This window comes from Carcharhinus amblyrhynchos, chromosome 14, assembly GCF_965287045.1.
Source record: "Carcharhinus amblyrhynchos chromosome 14, sCarAmb.v2.hapA, whole genome shotgun sequence".
In the NCBI taxonomy this organism is placed as follows: Eukaryota; Metazoa; Chordata; class Chondrichthyes; order Carcharhiniformes; family Carcharhinidae; genus Carcharhinus; species Carcharhinus amblyrhynchos.
Genome location: NC_137337.1, coordinates 59,979,958 through 60,006,665, shown reverse-complemented (window position 1 = coordinate 60,006,665; position 26,708 = coordinate 59,979,958). Strand labels below are relative to the sequence as shown.

The following is a 26,708-nucleotide window of genomic DNA, read 5'->3' as shown; positions in this document are numbered from 1 at the left end:
GGCGAGGGGCAGACTGTGGAAAGGTCCATGCACCTCGGGTGGGATTTTCTAGTTGCAGGGTGAGCGCGGCTGAAAAATTCCACCTGTCACCTCATACACTACAGTACATTATTCCGTTGGAGTCTCAGATAACATTATTGAGTTCAGTACCCACAAGCTTCAGACTCAAAGGAGAGAGCACCATGAGCAATGCATAGAAATTAAACATTTGGTACAGGATGTGGAGCCAAACCAGTTGCTTGGTTTATGGTGTGGACACAGTATTGTCTGTATCAGCTGGTATAAACTTCATAGTTATTGTTATATTTAGCTACAGCCACAAATTTCTGACTTATGTATTGTGGACATTTCAGCACACATTAGAAAAGGGTAATAGTTTACAAAGGGCTTCTTGTAAAAATCCAGCTTCAGAAAACAAAGTTTTTGAATGCCAATTCTCCTCCCTCCACACAAATTTCACCCCATCCAACTCACCACACTTTTACAAGCACACTGTACCCTATACAACTTCCCACCCTTTCACACACACAGATATACTGTACTCAACCCTACTCCCCAGCATTTCGCACATACATTAGATCCTTTCCAACTCCCCAACATTTCACATATACACTATGCCCTATCCAAGTCCACAACCTTTCACATATTTACTGTATCCCATCAAACTCCTCACCCCTTTTCACCACACTATAACCGAACCAAAGCTCTACCCATTCAAATGCATACAATGTACCCCATCAAAATCACTTCAATTACACACAACATTGTGCTGCATTCAACTCCCCAATCCTTCATTCACACACATATCCTAATCTTTCACTCACACCATACCCCATCCAACTACCCACCCTCTCCCACACATATGGTGCTTTAACCAACTTCCATTCTTTCACACACATACGGAGTCTCATTAAACTTCACACACTTACACACAGACACATTGTCCCATCCAACCCTCCACCCTTTCATACCTACTGGAGCCCATCCAATTCCCCAATTTTTCAATCACACATGCACATTATGCCCTTCTCTTTGGTTTGCTGCTACTCAGTACCTGAGTACTGTGCTTTTGTCTGGAAGAACTCTGCACACTGCAAACTGGTAGATGTCCAGCTGAATGAGAGTAATCCAGTCAACAAACACAAATTGGCTACCTGTGCTCTGCAGCATTGCGCCACTGCAAATCTTCATAAAGCTAGCACAGCACGATTGCTAGAAAAAGTGCACAAAAATCCAAACCTGCCACTGGTAGAAGATGTTTACCAGTCTTCTACCCGCCTCGCAAGTGCCTCATCTCAAAGCAGCCAATCTGGAATAACCTGCCTGATCCAGGCACTTCTGCCTGGAACCTATGGAAGGATCTGTGGCATAACACTAACAACACAGCCCAGAACTAGCACCTGGTTGATAATCCCATGTTGGAAATCTCAAGCTTTGACCTCCAGCACAGCAAATGGATCAAATTAAACAGGTTTCACACTGCCGACGGATCCTGCCACAACAACCTCTTCCATTGGAGACACTGTGATTCACCCCAGTGCGACCATGGTGCATATAATTGACAAATGCCCGACCTGTGCTTCAATGGCATCTCACCCTCCTATACCTGGTTGATGAGGAGGCTACCAACTGGCTGAAGAATTTAAAATTTGATATCTAGCTGTTCATCAGTATATACAATATTACACATTATCCAACTCCTGATGCCCTCCCACATGCATTGTTCCCACCCAACTCCCCACCCTCTCAGATATACACACGCACTGTACCCCATTTGATTATCCACCCTCTCACACACTGCACTCATCTAACTTCCCACTCTCTCACACACACTGTCCCCTACTCAGCTCCACAATCTTTCACTCACACATACACACACTATGCCCCATTCAATTACCCACCTTCTCACACATACTGTACTCATCCAACTCCCCACCCTTTCACACGTATACTGTTCACTATTCAGTTGCCCAATCTTTCACTCACACACTGTACTCTAACTCCCCATCCTTTCACCCACATATTGTACCCCATCAAATTCCCCATCCTTTCATACACATCTTGCACTCAAACTAACTTCCCAATCTTTCACCATAGTCCATCAAACTCCTTACCCTTTCTCACACACATATTTTATCCAATCAATCACCACCACCTCTCATACACTGTACCCCAACCAACACCCCAGCCGAGCCCTGTTACCTCCTTTTCCTTTTCCTTAATTTCCTCCAACTTAACAGAGTGCTGTTCTTGACGTTTGCTTTCAGCATTCGACTGATTCGCTAAAGCCTGCAACAATAAGGAAGTATAATAAGTGGAATGGGATTGTTGTTACAGGAATGAGTTTGTTAGGGAGTTGGAATGTTGTTTGGGAATGTGGGATTGTTATGTGGAATCAGTAATTTTTGGGGAGTGGGATTGGTGTTTGGGAGTGAGTGCTGTTTGGTGGAGTTGGAATGTTGTTTCGGTGATTGGGAATGTTTTGGGAGAATTGGATCTTTGATTTGTGTAGTATGATTGTAGGTTAAGAGAGGAGGAGAGAAGTGTTGGTTGAGGAGAGGGAGAGAATTGTCATTTGGGGAGGGGATTTTTACTTGTGGATGGTTGGTTGGGGGAGGGGATTGTTGATTAGGGAAAGGGTTATTGGTTGGGGGAGGGGATTGTTGATTAGGGAAAGGGTTATTGGTTGGGGGAGGGGATTGTTGGCTGAGGAAGGGAATGGTTGGTTGGGGGAACGGGATTGTTGGTTGTGGGAAGGCATTGTTGATTGGGAGAACGGGATTGTTGGTTGTGGGAGGGGTTGGTTGGTTGGGGGTGGGGATTACTGATTGGACTGGGGATTGCTGATTGGGGGGGTGGATTGTCGTTCGGAGAAAGAGATTGTCGTTTGGGGAAGGGGATTGTTGATTGAGAGAGTGGATTGTCATTTGGGGGAGGGGATTTTTGGTTGGGGAAGGGAATCACTGGCTGGTGAAGGGAATGGTTGGTTGGGGAGGGGGTGGTTGGTTGTTGGGGGGGGGGGTTGGCGGTGATTGTGGCCTGGGAGAACAGGATTGTTGGATGGGGTGTTGGTTGGGAATTGGATTGTTGTTAGGAGGTGAGGATTGCTGATTGAACTGGGGATTGTTCTTTGGGGTCAGGATTGCTGATTGAACTGGGGATTGTTCTTTGGGGTCAGGATTGCTGATTGGGAGAGGGCATTGTTGGCTGGGGGAGTGTGTTATATGATGCAGCTGGCAATGAGTAGCATGTTGGGCTCAGTGGGCCAAATTGCTGTTCTAGTTCTTTTGTTTCTCCTTGCTGGTTTGTTGATGTTGGGACAAACTGTAATCCTAAGTGTGTAAGGCCACATACCAGCTTGAAGAGTTTCACCGACATTTGAATATGATGCTCATTGATCTCCTTCTTGCGCCTGTAAACAAGAAGCACAGTGCCCTGTAAGCTGAGTGATCTAGATAAATCAACATGTTCAGGTGCCAGTAAAATGTTAGTACACAAAATAAGTTCATGTGATGGGTAATATATGAGCAAGGATAAAGGATTGTTCAAGTAAAAGAAATAAATTGGTTATTTTCAGGTTGGCAATTGTAACTAGTGGAGTGCTGGGGCTTCAACTATTTACAAGATATAGTAATAAAGCAGATGAAGGACTGACTATTGCAGCCCAATTTGCTGATGATGCAGAAATAGGTAGGAAAGTAAACTGTGAGGAGGATACAAAGATTCTGAAAATTAGGAATATATTGAGTGGTGAGAGGTTTGGCAGATGGAGTACATCGTAGGAAAATGTGAAGTTGTCCGTTTGGTGAGGAGATTAGAGAAACAGAATATTATTTAAATTGAGAGAGGCTGCAGCACTGGTGTCTTTACATTATGAATGTTAACATAGACATACTAGGCAACTAAAAACAGATGAAGTACTTGAAGACTACAGGGAAAGTAGAAACAAACTCAAACAGGGAGTTAAGAGGGCAAAAATGTCCTTGACAGGCAGGGTTAAGGAGAATCCCAAGGCATTTTATACATATGTCAGAAACAAGAGGGTAGCTAGAGAAAGATTTGGTCCACTCAAAGACAAAGGAGGGAAATTATGCATAGAACCAAAGGAGAAGGATGAGATCCTTAATGGGTACTTCGCATTTGTATTCACAGAGTGGGACTTGTTGATTTTTGGTGTCTCGGAGGGATATGTAAACCCTCTAGAGCAAGCCACCATTATGAGGGAGGAAGTGTTAAGTGAACTGAAAAGCATTAAGGTAGACAAATCCCCCAGCGCCAGATGGCATCTATCCCAGATTACTGAGGGAGACAAACGAGGAAATTGCTGGGCCTCTAACAGAAATCTTTGTTTTCTTGTTGGCCACAGGTGAGGTCCCAAAGGATTGGAGGATAGCCAATGTTGTCCCGTTATTTAAGGCAGCAAGGATAACTCAGGTGATTATAAGTCAGTGAATTGATGTCAGTGATAGTGAAATTGTTGGAGAAAATTCTCAGGGATAGGATCTATATACATTTGGAACTGAATGGTCTTATTGGTGAAAGAGGTTGTGTCTCACTAATTTGATTGAGTTTTTTGAGTAAGTGACAAAAAGGATTGATGACGGAAAGGCTGTGGATGTTGTCTGCATGGACTTTAATAAAGCATTTGACAAGGTCCGTTATGGTAAGTTGGTACAAAAGGTTAAATCACATGGGATCAAGGGTGAACTAACTAGATGGATTTAGAACTGGCTTAGAAGACAGAGGTAGTTTTTCTGAATGGAGGTGTGTAACTAGTGGGGTTGTGCAGGGATCAGTGCTGGGACCTCTGTTGCTTGTAATATGTATAAATGACCTAGAAGAAAATGTAACTGGTCTAGTTAGCAAGTTTGCGGATGATACTAAGATTACTGGAGTTGCAGATAATGATGAAGATTTTCAGAGAATACAACAGGATATAGGCTGGAAAATTGGGAGGAGAAATGGCAGATGGAATTTAATCCGGACAAATGCGAGGTGATGCATTTCGGTAGATCCAATTATAAAATCAATGGCAGAACCATCAGGAGCATAGACCCACAGACCTACTGTATACAAGTAAAGTCATCTTATTTAGGAGCGATACATTTATATTGGAGGCAGTTCATAGAAAGTTCATTGTGTGATTCCTGGGCTGAAGCGTTACCTTACGAAGAAAGGTTGAGCAGGTTGGACCTCTATTCTTTGGAGATTAAAAGAATGAGAGACAATGTTATTCAAATGTATATGATTCTGTTGAGGGATTGTATATTGACTCAGGAAGCCTGACTGGGAAGGAACATAGTTTATTATAGAATGCAAAGTAAAACCACTACTGTGGTGTACACACACTAGTCCCTACCTGGGACTGCATGCAGTAAGCCCAGTCCTGGGCCTGTCTTATAAAAGGCTCAGGTAATGAGTACCAGTTGGGCAGGCAACAGCCTGTTACCAGAGGAACTCATACTCAACAAGCCACTCAGGGAGATCAATTAATGACTCCCCATGGACCCTGTGAAGATTACCACAGGTTTGGATGGTGTGGAGAAGGGTGGTGATGGGTAGTGACTTAATTTCAAGATGCTGCGAGGATGTTTCCCCATTTGCGGGAATCGAAAACTAGGGGCCACATGTTCAAGATAAGGGATCTCTTATTGAAGACATAGATGAGCAGACATTTCTGCTCATAGAGGGTCATTAATGCTCAGAATTCTCTACCCTAAAAAGAAACAAAGGCTGGATCTTTGAATAGATTCAAGGCTGAATCAGATGGATTCTGATTTACAATGTTACTGAAGGCAGGCAAGAAAATAGAGTTGAAGCCACAGTCAGATTACCCTGAATTTATTGAATGGTGGAGCAGGCTTGAGGGGCCAAATGGACTACCAATCCTATCTCTTATGTTCTACTCTCCTCCTTATAAAAGCCCTAGCAATCAATTTTATATATTTTTCTGGCTAATTCTTTTGCTCATATTCTATTTTTTCCCTTTTCAACCAATGGTTTGACAGCTTTTGCTGGTTTCTAAAATAGTTTATACACACATAACAGTGAACAGAAGATTAAACAATAAATTACTGGATCTTATAATGAAGGTAATGTAATAACTAAGGCACCTTTAATCTTCTTATAGACTGGACAAGTCAAACTGGCAAAGGTGATCTGGAAGATGAGTTTGTGGAATACTTCTGCGACATCTTCTTGGAGCAATACATTGTGGCACCAACTACAGTAAAGCTATTTTAGATCAAGCATTCTGCAATGATACAGGGTTAATTAGTAATCTCAAAGTAAGGGTTTGCTAGGAAATATAGATTAAAATATAATTGAATGCCACATTAAGATCATAGGAAGGAAGGTGGGGGGGGGCACGGTGGAGAACATGAACTGTCCGCTGGTTGAATCATACCCAGCACAAAGAAAGATGGTTGTGGTGGTTGGAGGTCAATCATCTCAGCTCCAGGACATTACTGCAGGACTTGCATAGAAAGTGCCTTTTGTCGCAAGTTCCAATAATTTATTGTTTAATCTTCTGTTAACTGTTAAAGGCCTATAAACTATCCCCATTTGTATTTTCTGACCCCTGCAATCCCTAATCTCCACACACATTGATTCTATTTCCTGATCTTCTGAGCCAAGCTCCTTTTTCACTATAGTCTTTATGTCATTCTTTATTATCAGTGCTGCGACTTCTCCTTTTCCATTTTATCTATCTTTCCAAAATGTTGTGCAAACTGGCATATTTATTTCCCAAGCTGAGTCACTTGTAATCATGGCTAGAAGTTTATGTTCCCCTCTTCACCGGCCAATTCTGAGGTTGGGGTGTGGAGAAGTGGAAGTGTGAAATTGGATGGGTGGGATTCCCTTTTGGATCCCACTCGCACCAAACTAGTTGCAGATTTATGCCAGAGCAGGCAGGGCCTCAGCTGGGGTGCTGCCCTTGCTCCAATTGCCCTGAAGTGGCCACTTAATGGGTCAACCCCCCGCCTTCCTGAAAATTCTGGCCCATGTCATGAGTTCGTGATAGATTGGGGGGGGAGCCCAAAATTGAATAAAGCGAGAACCCGGGCAGTGAGGGGCAATGCCTTCATCAGAAGCCCCGTCCCCTTTGGGTCTGGCGACCTCCCTCCTCATGGACCAATTCCCTGAGTCATCAATTTCCTCCCTTGCAACCCTAGGCCTTCCTTATAGCCCACCACCGCCCCCCAGCCCCCACTTAATTTATTTTTCCTCCAGTTCCCAGCACCTGGTTCCAGACAGCTAGCTGTCGTGCTTCTTCTGGCCACTGCTGCACTGTTTCTGGAATGACTGGAGAGCTACTGGCCAATATAGTCCCTCACAGTCACGGATGTATGTCCCAACTTCCACCAATCAACACTGATTACAGTGTGAGATGGCATTGGGTTCAGCCGGGATGTGAAAATTCTGGGCCATGTTTCTGTAATTAAATCTGAACCATTTATCTCTGCTTGTGACACTAATTCATCTAACTTATTGTAGATGCTCCACACTTTCAAATAAAGAGCCTTTAGATTTTTACTACTATTCTCACTCACTGTTCTTACCCACTGATATGCTACCACTGTTGAACATCTTGTCACTTTGCTGTCTGTACTGACACTGCTAGTGTTGTATTGTCTCAATCTTTCCCTTTCGATTTCTAAATACGCAAACCAACAAATCTACCCCCCTCCCAGCTCCCCACACATACACCGCTCCCCTATTTGTATGTGTTGATCAAAGTCAAGGGCTGAAATGTTTCCATCACTGCATGCTGGATCCCCAATCTGCCTGACTGGGAGACACACCTTTCTGTCCCTGACCATCGACCAACTCTAAAGTTCTACTCAACATAGGGGCTGTGACTGCCTCCAGGAACATAGTGTCTGGGTAACTCTCCTGCCACCTGATGCTCCACAATGTTTGTGCATCAGACCCGAGCTCAGCAGTTCTGGAGTTACTCAAGCTGCAGACTCTTACTTCAGTTATTGTTACCCAAGACTGCAACACATTGTACAGATTCCTTAATGTTGCAGTCATTTTTGCCATTCGAGCTGATCTTCTATCTCAACTCCATCTTCCTGCACTATCCCCAAATTCCTTAATTCCCACAATACCCAAAAATCTATCAATCTCAGCCATGAATAAACTCAACAGCTGAGCATCCACAGCTCTCTGCAATACAGATTCACAACTCTTTGAATTAAGGCATTTCTCCTTTCCTCAGTCTTAAACAGATTTATACTCAGATTTTGCCTCAGGTTTTAGATTCCTGAGCCAGGGGAAACATCTCTGCCAGCATCTACCCTTACTGCAGAGGTTGGACCAAAGTTTGCAGGTCATTAGTGGGCCAGTCATCTAGCATGAATCTCACTCAGCTGGCAGGAGGCATTATAAGGCTGTTTATTGATAATAAGTTTGTCTATGACCCCGCCATCGTCTCAATGATTTAAACTCCTGTCTTCCTGCTGTGACCAGTGCTGACACAGCCACACTTGGATCTAATCATTTTGTGTGTTTTTGTGGTTTCCCAGGGTACCCAAGCAACAGATGCTTTAAAATCAAGGTGTGAGATCTCACTGTGGTAAGTTGACGTGCAGACAGGCCCTGACACATGTACTGTGGCTGCTGGTTTGCTAGATGTTTTGAGTTGAATGTCCTCTTATGCTGGAATGTCCACCACTACTAGGAGAAGCGGTTAGCAGGTCAGGTTTAATATTCTGTTATCAAGTGATTAAGAGGCTAATTCTCACTCCAGGCTGCTTTATCATTAAAAAAGACTATTCCAAGTACAGCAAGGGCTGGTGCCAATCACTCACTTCTCTTGGAGACTCTTATCTGTTGTGGTTTTCAGCATGGTCTCAATCTTCTCCTGTCGCTTCAGCTCGATCTTTTTCTTCACTTCTTTCATCTCACTGAAATAAATAATGATTTGGAGAGAAATACTGAATCCTGACTGCAGCAGTGTCTTAGGTGTTGTAGTCTGAACAACTAAACTTATACAAACGGACTAACTCTCAACACTGGCATTCACTCACTACAAAAAGATGATTTAAAAATCTATTATTAACATTTAATGTAGTGCAGCAAGGATTGACTTATAAATTATTGTCAGGGGAAAGAAGTGCTGAAGGTGAGATCATTTATTTTTCGTGTGGGATGGACTTTCTTCTCCATTTGGTGCATTTTTTGATATATTGGAGGCTTTTGTAATTTGACTTGTGAAGCTCAAATTAATTTTTCCTGGAAGGATGAGTGATGTTTCAAATATGAAAAGTTAAAATAATTTTATAATCAGTAATGCTTGACAGGATGAAGTTAAAAAAAAAACTCTCCATTAAAACAGGAGACATAGGTTTGTCTGCTGTTGTCTCATCATCTTGAGCAACTATTGTTCTTTTCCCTATTGAAAACATTTTCATTCTTGTACTGGAAATGAAAAATCATTGCAACACAGCAATAAATTATTCCATGTCCACAGTCCTGCTAAATAGGTATCATTAACAACCTTACATTCAGTCTGTAAAACCAGCTCATTTCAACAGAGCAGCATCTGATGCTAAATTCTCCTCCACAGTATGACCCACCTCCCCTCAGAGCTTATTACCCTTCCCTTTAGTCAGTAATCAACGCACATCCACCAACAATACCAATTCATCTTGACTGTTATTTGCTGAGTGATCTGCTCTGAGGTTATCTCTCAGATTAGTAATTATATTGGTATGCCAGTTATTAATGGCAAGAAAGAGTGGTGGAGGAGCAACAGGATTTAGGCACAAGAAATTGTAAAAGCTAATGCACACCACACAATGTAATTGAAAAGGTGAATAGAGTGTTGACCATTATCTCAAAAGTGGCTGGAGTTGGAAGGATGGGAAATGATATTCCAACTGCACAAAGATCTAGTTAGCTCCATCTGGAGAACTGTGTTCAGTTCTGGGCACCACATCACAGGATACCTCAGAAAAGTTGCAGGGCAGGTTCACCAGACTGATACAGTGGCTATAAGGTTTAAATTCTAAGGGCAGGTTTGCTCTCAGATTAGACTTGTATTCCTTTATCTCCCAGAAGGGAAAAGTAGTAAATCAAAAAAATGAGAATATTGATCTGAACTATTTTTCCCTTTTGGGTTTAGAAAGGTGAGCGGCGATTTGCACAAGACAATTAAATGTTAACATGATTTGATAGGATACAGAGAAACTATTTCCTCTGGTTAGGGTAATGATGGAAAAGGGGGCATTATCTTAAAAATAGAGCAAGGACTTTCAGGAATGAAAGCACTTCCCTCGTAACCTACCTCAATTACAACAACGACTGAATGAAAGGATGCCACGTGGTGGAACCAATGTTTTACAGAGCACAGTTATCCTACAGACTGGTAGCTTGTACATTCCTACGACTATTTCCCACTGAAAATTCTTTTATCTTTCTGCTGGATGTGGGTCCATTTTCTACTGGAAATTTCTTCGCCTCTCTGCTGGATTTGACTCTGTCATGTGCTGGGTATTCACTTACCTTTCTGCTGGACCTTTTTAAAAAAACATTCACGGGAAATGGCAAAGCCAGTTTTTATTGTCCATCCTTAATTGCTCTTAACTGAGTAGTTTAGTCAATCACACTGCTGTGGATCTGGATTCACATGTAGGACAGACTGGGTAAGGATGGCAGATTTCCTTCTCAGAAGCGGAATAGCAGACCAGATAGGTTCTTACAACAGTCTGGTTGCTTCATGATCATTATTGCTGAGACTACCTTTTTAAGTAAAGATTTATTTGAATTTAAATTCCTCCAGTTGCTGTGGTGAGATTTTAGTGCATGTCTGTGGAGCATTAGTCCAGACCTCTGGATTATTAGTTCAGTTACATTACTGCAATGCCATCCTTCCCTTGTTCTTGCTGGAAATCCCTGCTCTTTTCTGCTGGATAGTTTTGCTTGATGATTCCTCACCTTTCAGCTGATTCCTTTAAACTCTTCATTTCCACTGCTTGTTTTTCTTTTGCTATTTCCATCAGTTTGGCCACTTGCTGCAGGTTTAAAGATAAAACTACTGGTTAGATGGTCTAAAATTTATAAATGTTGGAATATGACCTGCTTCCAAAAAATAGCCCATTGTCACTTGTGAACATCGGGGTGAGAAAACGATATACCAAAGAGTGCCCTGCTCTTGGACACTGGAGTCAACAGTTGCTAAACTATCTTCTTTTCGCTCCTCCCTGTTTCTCTCACAACTGGGGCTAGCATGCCCAAAAATCACTGCTCCCCTGCCCTCACCACCTGGGAGAGGCCTCAATGGCCTCTGGTCCTACCACTGAGACCACCATGTCACATCCCCATTGATGGGAACCATATGTGATCCTTGCTGGTGAGGACCTTCACTGAAGAAACTGCTAAGACAAGTGAGTCTGGACGATTGCGTTCCAGGCTCACTAATTACATGGAAATTCAAATTAAATATTAAAATAAGCCTTGCATCCTTCCTGAACATGAGGCTGATCACGCTGCGAATCCAGGGCCAGTAAGATTGCAAAAGGCAAGAAACCAGCGCAAACCCAAATTTCTGCCTCTTGTACGATCTTACCAGCTGAACCTGCCTGTTGAATAGCATGACGAGCCAGTAAGATTGCCCCAGATAGGTTTGCAAAAAAGAAATTCATCCTTTGGTAAGTTTATCCTATGCTTGAAAAAGTCTGGATTTCAAGCTAATAAAAGTGTCATGCATTCATTTTGAAATTTCAAAAACCACAAACCCTTGAAAATACTTGTGTAAACAAGCAATGTGAAACTGATCCAGAGATCAGAGGATCTTAATTGTCATTTAAACAATACTTCCACTGGGGGCTGGTGTTCGCAAATAATTGTCAGCACTATCTGAGACTCATCCAGGCAAATGGAGAGTATCCCACCCCCTCCTGACTTGTGCCTTGTAGATGGTGGACAGCTACTGGGGAGTCAGGAGGTGAATTACATGCCAATAATTCTCAGTCACTGACCTTCTCTTGTATTTATAAGGATTGTCCAGTTCAGTTTCTGGTCAATGATATCCCTCAGAATGTATATAATGAAGGATTCAGCAATGGTAATGAAATGAATGTCAAATGAAGATGGTTAGATTCTCTTTTATTAGGTATGGTCATTGATGGTATTATGTGGCACAAATGTTACTTGTCACTTATCAACCCAGGACTATTATCCAGGTCTTGCTGCATATACACACAGACTGTTTTAGTCTCTGAGGAGCCACAAATGATGAACATTGTGCAGTCGTCCACAAACATCCCCACTTCTTTGATTTTAATTTGATTTATTACTGTCACATGTATTGGTATACAGTGAAAGTATTGTTTCTTGCTCACTATACAGATAAAGCATACCGTTCATAGAATACATCAGGGAGAAGGAAAGGAGAGGGTACAGAATGTAGTGTTACAGTCATAGTTAGGGTGTAGAAAAAGATTAACTTAATATAAGGTAGGTCCATTCAAAAGTCTAATGGCAGCAGGGAAGAAGCTGTTCTTCTTTTGTACCTTTCCAGATGGAAGAAAATGGAAGAGAGTATGTCCAGGGTGCATGGGGTCCTTGATTATGCTGGCTGCTTTTCTGAGGCAGCAGGAAGTGTAGATGGAGTCAATGGATGCGAGGCAGGTTTGCGTGATGGACAACTCTTCATATATTCCTTGCGGCCTTGGTCAGAGCAGGAGCCTTACCAAGCTGTGATACATCCTGAAAGGATGCATTCTATGGTGCATCTGTAAAAATTAGAGAGTCATAGTGGACATGCTGAATTTCCCTGGCCTCCTGAGAAAGTAGAGGCATTGGTGGGCTTTCTTAACTGTAGTGTTGGCGTGGAGGGGCCAGGACAAGTTGTGGATGATCTGGATACCTAGAAACTTGAAGTTCACAACCATTTCCACTTCATCAGTATTGATGTAGACAGGGACATGTCCTCACTATGGTTCCTGAAGTCGATGACTATCTCCTTTATGAGATGAGGTAATGTCAATGATGAAGCAACTGAAATGGTTGGACCTAGAACACTATCCTGAGGAATTCCTGCAGCAATGTCCTGGAGCGGAGATGATTGACCCTCAACAAAAATTAACCATTTTCCTTCGTGCTAGGTATGATTCCAATCCATGGAGAGTTTTCCACAATTCCCATTAACTTTGGTTTTGCTCAGGCTGCTTGATGTTACACTTGTCAAATGCTGCCTCAGTGTCAAGGGCAGTCACTTTCAGCTCACTTCTTGAGTTCAACTCTTTCTTCCAAGTTTAGAACAAGGCTGTAATGAGGTCAGGAGCTGAGTGGCCCTGGTAAAATGAAAATTGAGCGTCTGAACAGTTTATTGCTGTGTAAGTGCCGCTCGATAGCACTGTTAATGATACCTTCCATCACTTAGCCAATGATCAAGAGTAGACTGATGGGACAATAACTGGCCGGGTTAGATTTGTCCTGCTTTATGTGGACAGGACATACCTGAGCAATTTTCCACGTTGCTGGGTAGATGCCAGTGTTGTAACTGTAGTGGAACAGCTTGGCTCGGGGCTGGAACGCAAGTCTTTTGTATTACTACTGGTATGTTGTCAGGGTAAAAAGTCTGACAACACCAGGTTTCAGTCCAACCGATTTATTTGATAATAAATTCACTTTATTTATTTGATAGTAAATTTCACGTGAATTTACTATCAAATAAATCGGTTAGACTGAAACCTGGTGTTGTCTGACTTTTTACTGTGTTTACCCCAGTCCAACGCCGGCATATCCACATCATGTTGTCAGGGCCCAGGGCCCATAGCCTTTGAAATATTCAGAGTAACCAACAGTTTCTTGATATTTCATGAAATGCATCAAATTGACTGATTGGTCCCCAGTATTTGCTCCACATCTATCTCAAGTGATAGAAGTCAAGAAGTCTGCACCTTGGTTTTTGGAGGGAGCCCTGACCAAACTGCTGAATGGGGCGCAGCAAAAGTGGGATGAATTCTACTCTCACTCCAGAGAAAGATACCCTTGGGATACAGATTGGTATCTGTAATTCTGAGGACCTCAGGAGGAGACCAAAATGGATCATCCATTCAGTAGTCCTGACTGAATCTGATTACAAATACTTCAGCCTTGTCTTTTGCTCCGATGTGCTGGGCTCTCCCATGATTGAAAATGTGGATATTTGTGGAGCCTCCTCCAGTGAGTTGTTTAATCATCCACCACCATTCACAAGTACTTGCAGCAGAACTGTAGAGTTTAGATCCAATCTGTTGGTAGTGAGATCACCTCTGATTCACCCGCCCTGCCACAATTTCATCACTGCAATCATAGGGGAGCTCCCCAGTATTTGCTCCACATCTATCTCAAGGGATAGAAGTCAAGAAGTCCGCACCTTTTTGGAGGGAGCCCTGACCAAACTGCTGAATGGGGCGCAGCAAAAGTGGGATGAATTCTACTCTCATTCCAGAGAAAGATACCCTTGGGATGCAATGGCAGCCCTTGTAAGTGTCAGCTCACTCCAAAAGAAGATGGGACAGCAGTGTCAGAAGAAGATGAACGATCTTCGTTGCTCAGCCAGGGTAAGTGAACAACCTTCACTCTCTCTCTCTGTCTCTGGACCTCCTCACACACCCCTCCCACCTCCTATACTATCTCTCACCCAGCCACCTCAGGGTTTGCCAACACCAGGCACGAGCCCCTGCTCCCATCTCTCCCACTCACCATGTTTCCCCCAGTAGCTGCTATCCTCACATGCCAGCTGTCACTACTCAAGCCCTATGCCTGCCTCAACTCATCACCATCTTCAATTTCATGACTCCCACCTACACACTCCCTATCTGTGTCATTGCAGGACAAACACAACCACAACAATTGTGAGCTGGTTCAGCCACGCAGAGTCATGCCAGAGCTCAGAACCCTCACATCCTTTGAGGAGACAGCACTGGAGCTGGCCAGGGAAGAGGAAGAGCATGCCGGTGCTGATAGTGAAAGTAAGGGCGTGAGATAAACATGAGAATGTCAAAACACATTGTCGTTCCTTAAGTCTCAAGTGAATCATCAGCATTCCCTCCTTTATCTTCTGTAATGTACTAACGTCATCTTCCTTCTCTTGCAGACAAAGCAGCTGAGCAGCCCAGATCAAACTTTCGACTTCTGGATCCTCCGGACACAAGCACCTCCAAGGGAGATTTCTCAGACCCCATCGTTGATGATATGTCACAGTTGTCATCTCACTCAGCACCAGCGCAAATACTCACACCTTGGTGTGTTCACCAAGTAGGCAGGCTTTTGGGTCACTCACTGGTGAGCACTTCACCTGAAGATCCTCAGCAGGAACATTCCACCCAATATTTATCTGTTTGGCACATAGGTAGTCCTCTGTTGTAGCTCCACCAGATCAACAACTCATTTTTAGGTATGTTTGGTGCTGCTCCTGGCTTACCCTGTTGCATTCTTCATTGAATCAGGGTTTATCCCTGTCTTGATAGTAATTGCAGAGTGGGGGATATGTTGAGCCATGAGATTACAGGCTGTTAGTTCAATACAGACTATAGTGCAATTGTGCGATGTGACATTCCAGACACTTATGTATACTTGCACATAGCAATATAGTTCCGGAGTCTTTTCGAATAAGACAACAAGGAGCATGTGTTTGAAGCCTGTTAGCTGCCTCCTGTTTGGCCGCAATGTCTGATCTTTGGCTTGAAGATTGTCTCAGGGGAGAGCCCTGTTTCCATGGGAACATGGCCTACACCTATTGCATAATTGAACCCGCAGGGGAATTTCTGGATATCTATCAACCATGTAAATGCAATGAAACCTGACCATAACGTTTAGGGAAGAAACATTCTGCAGGCATTCAAGTGAGATAAATCCATTCCATCCTGTCCTTGGCCATGCTCTGAATATACAAGGAGTGGAGAAAGCCCTAGAAAATAGCCAAAGTGGGAGAGTCATGGCTGAAAACATGAGCTATCACTGCAACTATTGAAAGTGTTGTGCAACATTTGTGATTTCCAAGCAAGCACCAAGGACTTGTGTTAGAATAGATTACACTAAATCCCACTCCCCAGTAGAGTAGGGAAACAGGTTACAGCAAATCGCTACACATCATCAGAGTATGGAAATGAGCTACAGTAAATTGCAGCACACCAGGAGGGTGCAGGAATGAGTTCTAGAAAATCCCCACATCCCAGCAGTGTGTGAAAATGGAACAACTGTATTCCCACACAACACAGCACCATCCCAATACCGTACCTCAGTGATGTGTTGTTCTTTTCTGTCCCTGAAGAGTTTGTACTGTTCGGAGTACACGCGCTGTAAATCTGCCTGCAGCTTGTCCCTGAGCTCACTCACTCTCTCAGCTGATGCCTCATTACATGTCATGCTATCTGTAGAGATCAGGGATTCCCCACAAAGGGCACCCTCATGAATGTTTCCAAGACTCCTGTAAACAGCAAGAGACACAGCAGCGGTTAACTGTCCATGTGCTTAATTTGGTTACACAACTGTATATACATTGTACTTCAAGGAAGTTAAGGTAGCTCATTGACAGAAATGAAAATGATTAATTCCAGCACCCCAGCAGAGCAGATTACAGTAAATTCCCATAATCCCAATAGAATGTGAGAATGGATGACAGGAATTCTCCAGAATCATAAGAGTGTGAGAATGTATAATGTTGTGAAGTTGAGTAGAGTAATTGCAGATTGGTGTTTGTAAAATTGTAAAATGCTAGGGAGAAAGCATTACATTATCCCTTTAAAAGGTGGTGCTTCTTCTGTGCTTAGAGAGTTTAAAAAAATGGAAGAACATGGAGAGCCCCAAACTGCATTATTTAAATCAAAAGACCAAGCCGCACTTTTTAACAAGGCAACAGGCTTTGGAATTTAGCCAATCAATCTGAATCAGGCACTTAGATCCCAAAAACATTTAAATCTGATGATTTTGACAAACTAGGACCAATCGTATTGTGAGAAATATTGATATGTCATCACGGGTATAAAAGAAGACAGCAGTGGGACAATGAGGAGAGCAACTGCCAGAGATAATAGCTGGAAGAGTCACAACATTAGGTTAAAGTCCAACAGGTTTATTTGGTAGGTTTTTGCTAGTGGTTTTGAAACCACTAGCTTTCAGAGCGCTGGCTTCTCCTTTGTCAGGTGAGTCCAACGCCGGCATCTCCACAGCAGATATAATAGCTCTCAGCTTTCAGAGAGAGAAAAAAAATCGCTGGCTCTCACAGCTTCATCTATGTCTTAGAGAAACCACCATCTAGATAGCAAAGCTACCAAATAAGAATTCCAGACAGAAGAATCAACCGAAAAGGTCCAGAGTATTCTGGAAAACACAAAACCTGGTTGTACTTTAGAGAGTGACTAAATTCTAATTTTGTTAAATGAGTGGAAATTGTATTTATTGGAACAGCATACTATTACAATCTTGTTTTATTTGGGAGTAGTTAATAGAAGAGATTTATTCAATTTGTTAATAGTTTAGTTAATTTGTTCACAGTTAGATCAATAAATTGTTACATGTTGATTTTAGAGTGATTGTCAGGAATTTAGTTTGTATTAACCACGAGAACTTGTTGAAGCAGAGGTCACATCACACACTTTTTTACAGATTATAAAGTGTGGATGTTTTGGTGTTAGTTCTCAGGGTGGCAGTGGGGAGCAACCTCCACTTTATAACAACAACAGTAAATCTCCATAATCCCAGCAGAGTGTGTAGGAATGGATTACTGTAAATCCCCATAATCCCAGAGTGTGGGAATGGATTACAGTAAATCCCCAAAGTCCCAGCAGAGTGTGTGGGAATGGATTATAGTAATTCCCCATAATCCCAGCAGAGTGTGTGGGAATGGATTATAGTAATTCCCCATAATCCCAGCAGAGAGTGTGGGAATGGATTACAGTAAATCCCCATAATCCCAGACCGTGAGAATGGATTACAGTAAATCCCCAAAGTCCCAGCAGAGTGTGTAGGAATGGATTATAGTAATTACAACCCAGCAGAGTTAGAGTAGATGCTGGAACAAGAGGAGGAAAGAAATTTTCTGGAGGAGTAGAGTAGGAGGAGGAGATATAGAATGGTGAAGGGACTGGGTATTTACACAAGGGGGAGATACAATAGGGAAAGCAACATATAAGAAGGGGCAGGAAAGAAGGAGTGGAATACAGAAAGGGAAGTGGAAGCAAGGTACAGCTAAGAGTTGGAGATAGAGGATGAATGGTACAAGGAAAGTAAGTCAGTGCTGGAAAGGTCAATGGGAGCTCCTTTAATTAGTATAAACACAGTACGTGGCTCTCAAGTGAAGTTTGAAGGTTAAACCAAGCTTTAGAGTTGAGACCTGTCTGAACCTTGGTATGATCATTATTCGTTAAGGGGAAGTTGTGTTTGACGAATTTATTGGATTTCTATGAGGATGTGACTAGTGCGGTAGACAGAGGGGAACCGATGGATGTGGTGTTTTTAGATTTCCAAAAGGCATTTGATAAGGTGCCTCATAAAAGGTTGCTACAGAAGGTTAGGGTGCACGGAGTTGGGGGTAAGATGTTAGCGTGGATAGAGGATTGGCTGTCTAATAGGAAGCAGAGAGTTGGTATCAATGGGTGCTATTCTGGTTGGCGGTTGGTGACTTATAAAGTGTGGATGTTTTGGTGTTAGTTCTCAGGGTGTTAGTTCTTAGTTAGCGGCGGGGAGCAACCTCCACTTTATAACAATAACAGTAAATCTCCATAATCAGCACAGTGTGTGGAAATGGATTACAGTAAATCCCCATAATCCCAGAGTGTGGGAATGGATTATAGTAAATCCCCAAAGGCGGTTGGAGTGCCGCAGGGATCGGTGCTGGGGCCTCAACTATTTACCATTTATATAGATGATCTGGAGGAGGGGGCTGAGTGTAGCGTGATGAAATTTGCTGATGACACGAAAATGAGTGGAACAGCAAATTGTGTGGAGGGTGTGGAAAGTCTGCAGAGGGATCTGGATAGGTTGAGCGAGTGGGTGAGGACCTGGCAGGTGGAGTATAATGTTAGCAAGTGTGAGGTTATCCACTTTGGCAGGAATAATAGTAGGAGGGATTATTATTTAAAAGGCAAAAAACTGCAGCGTGCTACGGTGCAGAGGGACCTGGGGGTCCTTGTGCACGAGTCGCAAAAACCCAGTCTGCAGGTGCAGCAGGTCACCAAGAAGGCGAATGGAATGTTGGCCTTTATAGCGAGGGGGATAGAATATAAAAGTAGGGAGATCTTGCTGCAACTGTACAGGGTACTGGTGAGGCCGCAGCTGGATTACTGTGTGCAGTTTTGGTCACCGCACTTGCACAAGGATGTATTGGCCTTGGAGGGAGTGCAGAGGAGGTTCACTAGACTGATACCGGAGATGAGGGGGTTGGACTATGAAGAGATACTAAATAGACTGGGTCTGTACTCGTTGGAGGTTAGCAGGATGAGGGGGAATCTTATAGAGACGTATACGATAATGAAAGGGATGGATAGGGTAGAGGTAGAGAGATTCTTCACGCTTAGAAAGGATAGCAGGACGAGAGGGCACAGCCTCAAGATAGGGGGGGAGCAGTTTAGATCAGAGTTGAGGAGGAACTTCTTCACTCAAAGGGTGGTGAGTCTCTGGAATTCTCTGCCCATTGAAGTGGTGGAGGCTACCTCGCTAAATATATTTAAGTCACGGGTAGATAGGTTTTTGATAGACAAGGGAATTAAGGGTTATGGGGAGAAAGCGGGAAAGTGGAACTGTTCCACTTCAGATCAGCCATGATCTTATTGAATGGCGGGGCAGGCTCGAGGGGCTAGATGGCCTACTCCTCCTATTTCTTATATTCTTATGATGTAGTTGACAGGCAACGTTCAGTATATGGAACTGTGTATGTGAAAGGGTTGGGAATTGAATGCTGTACAGTGCGAATTTGATCGGATGCTGAGTTGGATGGCGTGCAGAATGTGTATGCAACAGTGAGGAATTGGATGTAGTACAGTGATGTGTGAAAGGCTGGGAAGTTGAATGGGATGTGTTGTATGTGAAAGGGTGGGGAATTGAGTAAGCTACAGTGTTAAACTACTGTTTTTACCATTTTTTCTTGTGTCCTTTGTTAAGATTGGAATTTTTCTTGCTTAGTTCTAAGAAGCTGCTCAAATGTTTCTGTATCATATCATCTTTCTTCTTCTGACATTTCCTCTCCAGTTCCTTCAGTTCCTTCTCTTGCTTTCTCTGCATTTTGATAAAGGCCTTATGAGTCTTCAGCTCATCTATAGTCAGAGGCTCCAACTCTGCAAGAAAAAACATCATTTCAATAAATTGGAGAGCTCAGAAACCCCAGGACTGGAACTTAAAATGAATTGTAGTAAATGATCACATAGAGTGAGGCCTGTGAGAAATCAGAAAAATCTTAATTAGGAAACATAGCCATCTCAAATTCACCTACCTCAGGTTCCAAACACGAAGGACAGGAACATGGATGAGTAATCTACTCTGAGGTGGTGGGTCAGACATTGAAATCTTTTAAGGAGATGTGTACAACCATTTTAACAATGTTTCTTTCTTTACGCTAACTAGATTTCCCAGGAACCTTGGTATTTTAAAGGAGTCCAGAAGGTTGATTCCACGAGGTAAGTGCTTGTGGGCCTGGAAGAGGAGGAATGTTTCCTCTGGACACAACAATCTTATCCTGTAGAGCTCCCAATCAACTTCTCCATTTCCCCAGCTCTCCTGCTCTCTCTCCCCAACCATCTTATCCCCACCACTTGATGTGTTCTCTTCTTGCCTCCCTACCTGCTCCTCCACTGTGTCTTACTGCTGTAGGCTTTCCCAATCAACAAGCTGGTGCGCCTGTCCAAAATTTTAAAAAATCAGTGCTCAGTTTTTTTCCTGAATTTCCTTAACCTCATCCCTTCCACACTAAACACAGATATAAATGTTTGGACCACCAACTTACCTGCCATATCTTTAGAGGATTCATCACTCCCAAGGCAAGTTGGAATGTTGGGAGCTGGAAGAAAAGGAAATAGTTTGGCTACTATGGTCTCAGTCCATCAATAGATCCCTGTCTCTGCTATCCCAACACAGACTTTGGGCCTGATTTTACCATTTTGATTCAAATTGCTTTTTGAGATCAAAAAGGAGGTGGTATTGGCGTTCTTGGGAAACATTAAGGTAAACAAGTCCCCAGGGCCTTTTGGGATGTATCCCAGAATACTGAGAGAAGCAAGGGAGGAAATTGCTGGGGCCTTGAGAGAAATCTATGTATCCTCACTGGCTACAGGGGAGGTCCTAGAGGATTGGAGAATAGCCAGTGTTGTGCCTTTGTTTAAGAAGAGCAGCAAGAATAATCCAGGTAATTACAGGCCGATGAGCCTTATCTCAGTGGTAGGGAAATTATTGAAGAGGATTCTTCGAGACAGGCTTTATTCCCACTTGGAAATAAGTGGACATATTAGTGAGAGGCAAGTGGTTTTGTGAAGGGGTGGTCATGTCTCACGAACTTGATCGAGTTTTTTGAGTAAGTGATGAAGATGATTGATGAGGATAGGGCAGTGGATGTTGTCTACATGGCCTTCAATAAAGCCTTTGACAAGGTCCCTCATGGCAGACTGGTGCAGAAGGTGAAGTCGCATGGGATCAGAGATGAGCTGGCAAGGTGGATACAAAAACTGGCCCGGTCAAAGAACACAGAGGGGAGCAGTGGAAGGGTGCATTTCTGAATGGAGGGTTGTGACAAGTGGTGCTCTTCAGGGATCAGTACTGGGACCTTTGCTGTTTGTAATACATATAAATGATTTGGAGGAAAATGTAACTAGATTGATTAGTAAGTTTGCGGACGACACGAAGGTTGGTGGATTTGAGGATAGTGATGAGGACCACCAGAGGATACAGCAGGATATAGATCAGTTGGAGACTTGGATGGAGAGATAGCAGATGGAGTTTAATCCAGATACTTGTGAGGTAATGCGTTTTGGAAGGTCTAATACAGACAGGAAATGTACAGTAAATGGCAGAACCCTTAAGAGTATTGATAGGCAAAGGGATCTGGGTATACAGGTACACAGCTCACTGAAAGTGACAATACAGGTGGAGAAGGTAGTCATGAAGGCATCTGGCATGCTTGCCTTCATTGGCCGGGGTATTGAGTTTAAAAATTGGCAAGTCATGTTGCAGCTTTATAGAACCTTAGTTAAGCCACACTTGGAATATAGTGTTCATTTCTGGTCGCCATACTACTAGAAGGATGTGGCGGCTTTGGAGTGGGTACAGAAAAGATTTACCAGGATGTTGCCTGGTATGGAGGGCATTAGCTATGAGGAGAGATGGAGAAACTTGGTTTGTTCTCACTGGAATGACGAAGTTTGAGGGGAGACTTGATAGAAGTCTACAAGATTACAGGAGGCATGGACAGAGTGGATAGTCAGAAACTTTTTCCCAGGGTGGAAGAGTCATTTACTATGGGACATAGGTTTAAGGTGCGAGGGGCAAGGTTTAAAGGAGATGTACGAGGCAGATGTTTTACACAGAAAGAAGTGGGTGCCTGCAACTCGTTGTCGGGGGAAGTAGTGGAAGTGCATATAATAGTGACGTTTAAGGTGCGTCTTGACAAGTACATGAATGGGATGGGGATAAGGGGATATGGTCTCCGGAAGGGTAGGGGGTTTTAGTTAAATTGGGCAGCGTGGTTGGTGCAGGCTTGGAGGGCCGAAGGGTCTGTTCCTGTGCTGTAATTTTCTTTGTTCTTTGCTGAATCTGGGTGCAATTGAGATTTGACTTGGAAAACTGCTCTTGGGCGCCCCCCCCCCCCCCCCCCCCCCGCGCCGTGTGCACTTGGCCTGAAAAAATCATGAGTCTGAATCATGCTGTGGGCAGGGCTTATCTTGCTGGAAATGCAATTGCGCGTGCGCCGTGGGAAAAAAGTTTTGAGAAAACGCACCCCTGTCACATTGCTCCCAGGCCACAAAAAATGGATAAAGCGGCCCAGGAGTGAAACGTGGGAACGATGGCCCCCACAGACATCGCCCCACCCCCACAACATAACTGGTCCCCTTATCTACCCACTCCCCTGCTACCTAGAGCAATCACAACCCCATGCCCCCCTTCCCCCCCCAACCAATTACCCACAGAGTGACAGCAGACCGCCCCCCCCACCCCCCACTGATCGCCCGCAGAGTGGCAGCAGACACTCCCACCCCTATCCCCCCCACTTCCGCCCCACCAGAGAATGATCTGACCTCCTTCCTCCTATTCCCCCCCTCACCAGAGAGTGATCTGCCCCCACCCCCCCAACCAGAGAATGATCGGTCCTTCCTCCTTCCACCAGAGATACATCTGAGCCGCCTCCATCCTCTCCCCCCCTCACCAGACAATGACTGGACCTCCCTCCTCCCTCCCCTAACAGAGAATGGTCTGGCCCTCCTCCCTCCCCCAACAGAGAATGGTCTGGCCCTCCTCCCTCCCCCCTCCCCCAACAGAGAATGGTCTGGCCCTCCTCCCTCCACCCCACCAAAGAATGGTCTGCCTCCCTCCCACCGCCCAAATGCGGATCTGAGTCAGAGAGTCATTGGAAGCTCTGAACTCACCTCTTCAGAAGCTGGAGTGCCTGAAACAGACCTTTGCTGAGCATGTCTGTCTTGTGCCAAATCTGCACGGGCAAACACGATGATAAAGGGGGAAATGTAGGTAAAGTCGAGTGGGCAGCCATTAATTCAATTCAAATGCATTTCGAGCGCAGTTCGGATCACGGCCATTTTCAGGCCTTGGTAAAGTGGGCATCTGTGTGGACGAGGCCGCAAATCATGCTAATCACCTCATGCCCGACTTTACCAAGTTTTCACACCTGAAAAGGGGCACAATGTAATGGTAAAATCGGGCCCTTTGTCTGGCTGAGCAGAGTGCTTGACAGTTCTCACCAGCAAGACCAGAGGGTGGTCTTGTGCCATAAATACAGATGCAGTTGGAACAAACCAGTGTAGCTTCTTTATTCTCTCTGGTCCTTTTTCATCCACATGCTCAACCCTCGCTTCTCTGCCTTCCACCTCCCAGCTGGAATAACTTGTCAACCAGCTCCAGCCCCCCCTCAGCTTTGATTTAGTGGCGAACACTCTTATGTCTGTGATAGAAAGTTATGGATCCAAGTCTCAACACAATATGTAGGCTGACACTTCAAAGTAGTATTCAGGTTGTGCTACACTACTGGAGGTGCTAGCTCATGATAAGGGATTAAAAGGCTCTAACTGTTTCCTAAGGTGGATATAAAATATCCCATGGCACTATTTAAAGTTGAGCGGGTGAACTCTCCTGGTGTGCTGGTCATTGTGTGCATTGTGGTACATGGGATCTCGCTGTACATAAATTGGCTACTTCCCATACCACAACAATGACTACACTGCAAAAAGTATTTCATTGGCTGTAAAGAGTATTGGGATGTCTTGCAATGGTGAAAGTTCTTAATGCAAGTTCTTCTCTGTAATGGCCTTTAACCCTTTCCTTTTGACACCTTTGACAGTGCATTCTTCCTCTTCTCCTATGGCGTATTGTTCCCCACCAGTCACCTCCTCAATCACTCGCTCGTAAATATTAGAAACATCTGATTGCCTTTGTTATAAAATCATTCCAAAATCCACTCAGTTCAACAGAGAGGACAGGGAGGTAGGCTAGAGTAGAAACAGTGGAACAGAAGATGTATTTAAAATAAAAGTAAAATGCTGAAAATCTGAAATATAATCAGAAAATGCTGGTTAAACTTAGCAGGTCTGGCATGATCTTTGGAGAGAGAAACATTTGGAGAGAATTTACATTTCGAGTCAGTATGACTGTTCTCAGAGCTTGAATTCAAAAATGCTGGATTGTCCCAGCTCACCCCTTTTAAACTGAACTACAATGTCAGCCATGAAAGATGGAGGGATGTTTATTTACTGGTTGATTCGCTGGTGTCCATTGTTCCATCGACGCATTCCGGTATCTGTGCTTTCTCCTCTGTAACAACCTGCAAAGAATGGAGAGATCCATGTGTCAACAACATTCAGCCTCCCCAAGCCCCTTTTAAAGCAGGACATAAGGGAATGGTAGTCAGATATTACAATCCAATATTAATGGGACTTGTGATTACATGTTGGTATTATTATAGTCTGACAACATAAGAGTCTGTATAGTATGTTACAGTCTTACATTAAAGGGGTCTGTATGTTACAATGCTATATTAAAGAGGTCTGTATGTTACAATCCTACATTAAAGATGTTGGTATGTTACAGTGCTATATTAAAGGGGTCTGTATTACTGAAAAAGAAATCTCATGACATTCTTCATTCTCACATTGGAATCCAAATGATCCATTGCTTCCTAACCGTGTTCTGTAGTGGCAGGCAACATTCTGAGAGGCTTGTTCTTATTCCCATCTGTCATCTGCCAAAGCCAATATATTTTGAACCCCAATTCTTCTATTATACCCCGGCCTCCATTGTTTCTGCAATTATCCCCTGGTCAATCCTATTTCTCCCATTTATCCCCTGTCAATCACCTTTTTCCCTATTATCCCTCTGTCTCTCACCGTTTCCTTATTATCCCTCCATCTTGCACCACATTTCTACTATCCCGCCATCTCCCTCTGTCTCCCTATTCCAAGATCACTCACCATTTTTATATTATGCCCCCTCATGGTTCCCCTATTATTCCCCTGTCTCTCACCGTTTCCTTATAATACCCCATCTCTCACCATGTCCTTCTTATCTCCCCATCTCTCACCGTTTCCCTCTTATCCCTCAATCTCTCAGCGTTTTCCTATCTTCTCCCTTCACTGTTTCCCTGTTATCCCCACTCTCTCATCATTTCCCGATAATCCCTTATTCTCTCACTGTTTCCCTATTATCTCTCCATCTCTCTCTGTTTCCTTATTATACCCTGCCCCACCTTTGACCGTTTCTCTTTTATCCCCCATTTCTCTCACCGCTTGCCTCTGATCCTTCCCCCTTCTCTCACCATTTTGCAATTATCCCTCCATCTCTCTCCATTTCCCTATTATCCACCATTCTCCATGTTGCTATCAATCCCTGTCTCCGTCTGTCTCACCATTTCCCTGTTATCTCCTGCCTCTCACCATTTTCCCTATTCTGTCCCCATCACTCGCCCTTTCTCCTATTACTCCATCACTCATCTTTTCCCCTATAATCCCACTGTCTTCCCCGTCTCTCCCGGTTTTCCTTCCTGCTCTTTATACCTGATTGTCTGCTGCTGATGTCTCTTGCACAGATTGTTTGTTTAATGTGCAGACAAACTGAATTGGGTCAGCCAAAGCCTTTGTTAAATCTGCAAAGACAAGCACAGTGTCAAGTATCCTGGTCAAAACAGTGCAGAAATGGACAGCTTTGTGAAAATTCATCTTGGAGTGCTTCCTTCAAAATATACCCTCACTTCCTCGATTGATTTCTCACAATCTCTAGATCCAACCCCCACTTCTATTCAAAGTGGGAGGGCCCAAAACACTCAGAGCAGCTGCAGCGTAGGATGATAAAGCATCTATCCTTCCCATTGGATATTCCCGATGGTGGGGGAGTCCAGAACCAGGGAATCACAGTCTGAGGATTCAGGGTAGAGCATTTAGGACGGAGGTGAAGAGACATTTCTTCACCCAAAGAATGGTGAGCCTGTGGAATTCATTACCACAGAAAGTAATTGATGCCAAAACATTGAGCATATTCAAGAGGCGGCTGGATATAGCATTTGGGCT

At 43.7% G+C, this 26,708-nt stretch overlaps 1 protein-coding gene across 2 annotated transcripts in view; it reads right to left on the bottom strand.

The window, feature by feature from the left end:
- Window positions 1–26,708, bottom strand: part of LOC145352713 (1-phosphatidylinositol 4,5-bisphosphate phosphodiesterase beta-2-like) — a 118,430-nt gene that overhangs the window by 2,565 nt on the left and 89,157 nt on the right. Inside the window, exons 23-31 of one of the 2 annotated variants that reach the window (XM_080202961.1) lie at window positions 26,199–26,287; window positions 24,901–24,970; window positions 20,936–20,989; window positions 20,072–20,270; window positions 16,237–16,426; window positions 10,945–11,021; window positions 8,817–8,912; window positions 3,355–3,412; window positions 2,203–2,289 (exon numbers count right to left, since the gene is read on the bottom strand). In XM_080202961.1, the coding sequence (XP_080059087.1) occupies window positions 2,203–2,289; window positions 3,355–3,412; window positions 8,817–8,912; window positions 10,945–11,021; window positions 16,237–16,426; window positions 20,072–20,270; window positions 20,936–20,989; window positions 24,901–24,970; window positions 26,199–26,287 (920 nt within the window). The remainder of the gene's footprint in view (window positions 1–2,202; window positions 2,290–3,354; window positions 3,413–8,816; window positions 8,913–10,944; window positions 11,022–16,236; window positions 16,427–20,071; window positions 20,271–20,935; window positions 20,990–24,900; window positions 24,971–26,198; window positions 26,288–26,708) is intronic. The other variant, XM_080202962.1, reaches the window with a different exon arrangement.